The sequence below is a fragment of the Mesoplodon bidens genome (assembly GCF_964165515.1).
Source record: "Mesoplodon bidens genome assembly, chromosome: 10".
Taxonomy (NCBI): domain Eukaryota; kingdom Metazoa; phylum Chordata; class Mammalia; order Artiodactyla; family Ziphiidae; genus Mesoplodon; species Mesoplodon bidens.
In genome coordinates, this window is record NC_138172.1 from 32345216 (window position 1) to 32352804 (window position 7589).

The 7589-nt window shown below is 40.8% G+C and overlaps 1 protein-coding gene across 1 annotated transcript in view; it reads left to right on the forward strand.

Moving 5' to 3' along the window:
* Window positions 1-6781: 6781 nt before the first annotated feature.
* The window catches only part of HESX1 (HESX homeobox 1), a 1358-nt gene continuing 550 nt past the window's right edge, over window positions 6782-7589 (forward strand). The window contains exons 1-2 of the mRNA XM_081247344.1: window positions 6782-6974; window positions 7497-7588. Coding sequence (XP_081103470.1) covers window positions 6812-6974; window positions 7497-7588 — 255 coding nt within the window. The 5' untranslated portion in view covers window positions 6782-6811. The remainder of the gene's footprint in view (window positions 6975-7496; window position 7589) is intronic.

Consider the following 7589-nt stretch of genomic DNA (forward strand, 5'->3'; position numbering starts at 1 on the left):
GGAAAGAATTTGATAACCAAGTCAGTTTCTTTAATAGATATAGAACTAGGCATGTTTTCTATTTCATGTTGTCTCAGTTTTGGTAATCATATATTTTTCAAGATACTTGCCTATTTCATGTAAGTTGTTGAATTTACTGATATAAAGTTGTTCATTATATTCTTTTATCTTTTTAATGTCTGCAATTTCTGTAGTGATATCACCTCTTTATTCCTAATATTGGTAATTTGTGTTCTATCTTTTGTTCTTGACCAGTCTACCTACAGGTTCCCCCTTCCCAGTTTTTCTTTTTTTTTTATTATTATTGGAGTATAGTTGATTTACAATGTTGTGTTAGTTTCTGCGATACAGCAAAGTGAATCAGTTATACATAACCTATATCCACTTTTTTTTTTTTTAGATTCTTTTCCCTTATAGGCCATTACAGAGTATTGAGTAGAGTTCCCTGTGCCCAGTTTTTTTTTATGAGGAGCTTTTCAGATAAATTATCTAGTGCTGTATAAATCACCCAAAGCTTAGTGGTTTAAAACAGTAGTATTCATTTAATACCTCTCACAGTTTCTCTGTGTCAGGAATTCAGGAGTGACTTGGATACCCAGTCCTGTCTTGGAGTCTCTGTTAATATTGTGATCAGGTGTCATTTGGGGCTTCAATCATCTGAAGGCTTGAGTAGGGCTGGAGGATTCACTTCCCAAGTGACTCATTCACATAGCTGGCAAGTTGGTGTTGACTATTGACAGGAAACCTCAATTCCTCTCCATGGTGGCCTCTACACATGTCATGGTAGCTGGCCTCATGTGCTTGCCAATCTTTGATTGTGAGGTTATATTTGCCTACTTTTAATCTGTGGGAATCCTGTGGACCTAAATTAGGGAGGCTTTCTTCCAGAGAGAATTTGGTCTGCTTTTGCCAGGAACCATTATCGAAGTGGCCTGAAGTAAGAGAGTTCAGTCTGGTGCCCCTCGCCCCCATCTACTGCTAGCCTGAGGATTAGAATCCTGGTTTCAGTGATGCTAAGGATTTTTCCCTTGTGGGTTACCTCGTATTTATCGTTTGTTTACTGATCACTGCTCCCAGTTCTGATTTCATTTCTTGGTTGTTGGGCTTTTATTGTTTTGTTTGGTGAACAAACAAAATTTCCCTTACTTATGGGGATCTCAGCAATGTATCTGAAGGTATTTTTTACCCAGGATCTAATTGTTTTGTAGTTGAAGGGTCTTTCAAGAAATATGGTCCAGCATATTGCTAGAACAGAAATATCCCATTCACTCTCCAGTTTACTTCAAGTCTGGCTTTTTTCTTTACCCTCCAGTTTGCCAGGGTTGACAGTAACCCCCTTGTTAACAAACCTAGTATATTTCCCTCAGCCTCTCAGCAGCATTGACACAGCTGACCATTCATTTATTCTTTCATCTAGTATGAGCTGAGTACTGTTTTGGATGCCAGAATGAACAGAACAGACAAAAATTCTAGAGATAGGAAACAGCCAGTAAACAATAAACATAATAAACAGATATATAAGGGACTTCCCTCGCAGTCCAGTGGTTAAGACTCCATGCTTCCACTGCAGGGGACATGGGTTCGACTCCTGATCAGGGAATTTAGATCCTGCATGCTGCACTGTGCAGGCAAAAAAAACAAAAACAAAAACAAAACAGCAACAAAAAAGGATATATAAAAAGGCAAAAGGTAGTAAATGCTTTTAACAAAAATTGGAGCAGGGCAGAGGGCCTTAGGAATCCTGAAAGAGAGGTTGAAATTTTTAAAGGGGCAGGAAGAGTAAGCCTTATTGAGAAAATGATATTTGAGGAAATACTTGAAGGAGGTAACAGAGTAGTCCATGAGGATATGTGAAGGAAGAACATTCTAGGTAGTGAAAACAACCAGTGTAAACTCCTGAAGCAGGATTGTGCCTGTGTTATCAGGAAGAGGTCCAGTGTAGCTGGAACAAAGTGAGCATGGGAGATGTAATAAGAGGTAAGATCAGATAGGGAAGGGGGGCTGGCAAATCATGTCAGAGCCTGTAGGACACTATAAAGACTGACTTTTACTGAGATGGGAAGCCATTTTTTGAGCAGAGTTATGGTATGAACTTTTTTTTTTTCCTGCCACACTGCACGGCTTGCAGGATCTTATTCCCAACCAGGCAACCAGGGATTGAACCCATGCCCCCTGCAGTGGAAGCACGGAGTCCTAACCACTGGACAGCCAGAGAATTCCCTGATCTGACTTGTTTGTAAATGATCCCTCTGGTTGCTTACTGTGTTGATAGAAAGCCATAGGAGATCAAGGATGGGAAGGAGATCAAGGAGCTCAGGAAGACCACTTGAGATGCTATTGTAGCCATCTTTCTCCTTGACCCTTTTTCCTCTCTTGGGTCAATTACCGTATCTCCAGATTTTTCTCTTGCCTTACTAGCTGTTTCCTTCTCTAGTTCCTTCTCCAGCACATCTTCTCCAATTTCCAAATGTTGGAATACCTCAGACTTGGTCCTAAGATCCTTCTTGTATCTAGGTCCATTCACTGGTGATCTCATGCAAACCTCTAGCTTTTAATGGCTTTAATACCTATGATTTATGCTGGTAATGCACAAACTTGTGAGATTTCAGCCCGGAGCTCATACTCATAAACCCAGTAGCCTACTTGCTCTCCAAACTGGAGCTCTTCACTTCTCGCCAAACCTTTCCTCTCCTAATCCAGGCTTTCACACCCCAGTAAATGACACTATATTTGCTCAAGCCAAAAAACAGTCATCCTTAATCCTCTCTTTCCTTCATTTCCACCAGTCCATCAGCAGGATGTGTTTTTCTATCCCTGAATAGATGAGCTATTTCCTCCACAATGCTGTGTGTCAAATAACTTCAAAAATCTCAATGGCTTAAACAACGAATATTTATTTTTCTCACTCACAATACTGTAGGTCAGTTGGTGTTTGGCTGAGTTTGCCTGGGCTTGGCCTACTTAACTGCAGGCCGCTGGATGGGTTGGGGGTCTGTGTGTTCATTCTGGGGCTCAGGCTGAGGGGCAGCAGCTACCCCAGGGATGACCACATGGTGATATCAGAAGCTCAGGAGGGAAAAAACCAGTCATGCTGGCACATTTCAAGCTTCTGCTCACATCACTTCCCATTGGCTGAAGCAAGTCACATAGACAAGCCTAAAGCTAAGGAGTGGGAAGTACACTATATCCACTATGAGGCCACAGCAAGGGGGTGGCTATATAGTACATTATGGGGATTGAAGAATTGGTACTAATTATTCAATTACTCAGTCTCCCACAACCGCCTGAAGAATTATATCTCTCCCCAAATCCACTATTAGCCATCATCTCTTGCCCCAGACAGCTATCTCTGTTTTCATCATACCTAGAACAAGGCCTCGCATTAGTACACGCTCAGTAAAAAGGTATTGAATAAACAACTCCCAACTGATCTTCCTGGTTACACTCATCACTCTTCAGTCTCTTTCTATGTAGCAGCCAGGGTGGGGTTTTAAAACCGTAAATCCTATCTGTGATATAATAAAAAGAAATATATTTGATCTTTGTCCCAAGTTCCAGGCACACAGCTACTAAATTTCTTGGAATTTCCTGAGTAATAAGAGTGATAGGAGCATCTTTTATTCTAAGGACATGACTCTTGGTGGGTTCTAGATAGCTTCAAGATGGGGGCTGGTTGCCAGAAAGACCAAACCTAGATTAGAGACTTGTAACTTTCAGCCCCACCTCCCAACCTCAGGGGAGGGGAGAGGAGCTGGAGACTGAGATCAATCACCAATAGCCAATGATTTATTCAGTCTTGCCTATGTAATGAAACTTCCATAAAAACCCCTAAAGGACAGGGTTCAGAGAGCTTCCAGGTTGGCGAACACACTGAAATGGTGTTCACTGGGAGGGTGGTGTGCCCAGAGAGGGTGTGGACGCTCTCTGACCTTTCCCCCATACCTTGCCCTATACATCTCTTCCATTTGACTGTTTCCGAGTTGTATCCTTTATAATAAACTAGTAAACATAAGCAACATGCCTTCCTGAGTTCTGTGAGCCATTCTAGCAAATAATTGAACCTGAGAAGTGGGTCGTGGGAGCCCCAGATGTACAGTCAGTTGGTCAGAAGTACACATGGCAACTTGGGACTTGCAAACTAGTTTCTAAAGTGGGGGCAGTCTCGTGGGACTGAGCCCTTAACCTGTGGGGTCTGCACTAGCTCCAGGTAGTTAGTGTCAGAATTGAATTGTAGGACACCCTGTTGATGTCTGCAGAGAACTGGAGAATTGCTTGGTGTGGAAAAACCCATACACATTTGGTGTCAGCAGTGTTGTGAGTAAAAACAGCTCAGACTATCATATTAGTCCCAACTTAAAACCCTGCCGTGGGTTCCCTTTGCTCTTGAACTCCTTACAATGGTCTTTATAAAGGCATCTATTATCCAGCCAGGCCTGGCTCTCCAAACAATAGCATCTGGTACCACTCACTTCCCTCTGGCTAACTGCCCTTTTCTTCCTTAAATATTCCAATGCTTTTCAGCTGCAAGACCTTTGTACTTAATGTTCCTTCTGACTGGAATGCTTTTTCTCAAGATCTTGGCATGCTAGCTTTCTCTCATCCTCAGCTTCAGCTAAAATGTCACCTCCTTAGAGAGGCCTCCCTGACCATCAGTACTTAAAGACCCTCTTCCCATTCCACCCCTACCCCTGTTACGTTTTATCACCATCACCTTGTTTATTCCTTTCACTGAGTTTATCACTCTCTAAAATTACCTTGTTTTGTTTATCACTAATCTCTAACACCTAGAATGGTGTCTGGCACAGGTTAAGTGCTCTATAAAAATTCAATATATGAATATATGAGAAAACATTTCCTCCACATTTTAAAAGAAATTCTTTGCTATCTTTTATTTCCATCTACTCATCCATATATAAAATGTTATAAGTAAGTCCAGATAAAATCAACTCAGGAGAAATAAAAATATTGCAATGTTTGTGTTCGTAATGAAGAAATTAGGGACTGGAGTTGCTTCAGCATGTGTTGTGGCATCCTTGAAACTTGTGCCTCTAGGGCACTAATCTGTGGGGTTGAAGGTCTCAGTGAGGCCTCCTTCCACCTCCCTTACCTGACTTACCTTTTCTCTTTTTCCATTCTCATCCCTGGTTAATGTACGAGATTATTTACTTATTTACAATTATTGTTCGTTACCTGTCTCCCCACTCCCACCCCCGCTGTGAGCTTCATGGGCGCATGAAGGCCAGGATCCTATTCTGTTTTTTCTGGTACTCAGTAGATGTTCACCCAACTACGGGATGAATGGATGAATGAATGAATGTTTCAAAGGAGAGAAAGGAATCTGGGAGGTCCTGAATCAATCTCTTCCTCCAAGTCTTCCCAGAGTAAGGTCACCCTCACCATTGCAGTCTACCTCCCAAGACACTACAGGTAAAACCTCCACAAGGTATAAATGTTTTACTAGTTTATTCATTGTCAGAATGGCTTTACTTGTATATTTATAAATCTATCTTGTGTGCCTGTTGATGCTTTGTGTGTGAATCCTTTATTCACTCTAGAGCTAGTATAAGGAGGAATTTAGCTTGGTGTTTATGACATTGTGATAGGAAGTGACATCATGATAGGGCAAAATCTGATGAAGTTGAGCTCAGTCCTGTAGAGGCTGTTTCCTCTGTGACACAGAGGTATTGGAAGAAGAGGAGCGGGAGAGTACAAGAACTAAAAGTGTCACAACTTTGGTAGGAAGTGGCCACTTCAGAATCTTCCCAATTAGCAGCTGTGTTTCTCTTTTAATTTCATGTCTTCTTAGGATGATGAAATTAAAATATTCTGTTCTTGGTTATTTTTCACAAACCTTATTGTCCTCATGAAAACCCTCCAGTCCCTCAAAATATCAACAGAGAGAAATTTTTCTTTAAAAGATAAACTGTTTTTTTTCTTTGAAACAACTACGATGGGAGAGAAATTCTTCCTTTAGTTTGAATAGTCATACTTTTCAGTTGCTTGGAGGCGGTTACATATGAATCTTCATATAAACTTGTATCTCTCTCATTTAAAAGAAAAGATGAAAGAAGAGAATTAGCTCATTAATTATTTAAAATACTTGGTGCAACTGTTCCTTATGAATTAATCCAGACACTTGGAAGACAATTAAACTCAGTGTTAATAACATTGCCAACCTTTTCCAGTATGCTGCACTCCAAATACTATTGTGTTTTCATTGACAAGATTCACTATTACATATGCATGTGAAAAACAGGCCTTTTCATCAGAATTACTATAATAGCATTAAGGGATTATTATTTTTTCCAATTTCTTTGGAAGAAAATTCACTTAAATTAGATTATTTATTACTTGACTGCTCTCCTATCTTGCCTGTATTAGGTAACTGGAGTTCATGAAAGTATAAACTTCAGAATAAAAAGCATGATTTTATACATTAATGATTTCAAATAAAAGAGGAGTGCTAGTCTGTGCATCACTTCTTTTCGAGAAAGTTAAGTCTGTGTTCTGCTTAGGAGAGATAACACTTTTTGTCCCTGTACGTGGCCCCCCTGGTGTAGCCATTAGTTGCTAATTACTTGCAAACAAATAAACAATTAACTCCTGGAGCTGCTGGCTGGGCCAGTGTTCATTGACATGCTAAAACTTTCTAAGACTTTCTAAGGGATTTTAATTAGTGACGTTCTAAATCCAGCCCCCATCGTCAGCGGAGCCATAAGGTGAACTGCAGGAAGGTCCAGCCCGGTACACGTGGGGCAGAGCCAGCCAGGGAGGAGTGGAGAGGCCAGAGCTATAGCTCTGTGCAGCCCACATGAGGATGTCTCCCAGCCTTCAGGAAGGTGCTCGGCTTGGGAAAAGCAAACCCTCACCCTGCTCCTTTTCAATTGAGAGCATCTTAGGACTGGACCAGAATAAAGACTGTGTTCCATCAATGAAACCCCACAGGCCCTGGGCAGACACCTGCGGCTCTTCAGGTATGCCACAACTTAATTTTTAAAATTCTTTGTTAATTCGTTTGCAATGTTTAATTTGGCCTTTTTTTCATACTACATAGACTTAGAGAAAAACTGCAATTTCATCCAATTACATAATTGAAGAATCTAGCACTTTTAATGCCTCCAGCTGAGTCCTATGGGAAATAGAAAGAACATCGGCCTTAGATCCAAGTGGATATGAAGTTCACCCACAGGAAATGCCAAGAACCTTCATTTTCTTCAGAAGATCTCTGGGTTTATTTGCCACATCAGATATTCTAAATCTCCTTTCACTGAAAAATAAATGACATTCAGAGGCCAAAATGTGTCCTCTATCAGCAAGGCAGGGTTCTCATTTTTGTTTGCTTTTTGGATTTTGGTCGATGAAAGGTCAGTTCTGCTGTGAAACCCAGAAGAATTCTACTAGGAAAATTAAAGACAAGTTCCTGAAATTACTTCTTATAGAACTTTGTGGAATATAGAATTGGACATCTAAGGTGGGATTTATTTTTCTGTTTTTAGGGAAAGAGGTTAACCTATGTCTACATGTCCCGAGTCTTCCTAATGGGATCTCATTACCTTGTACTGTGGATCACTCAGTGCCGGAAGAAAGTG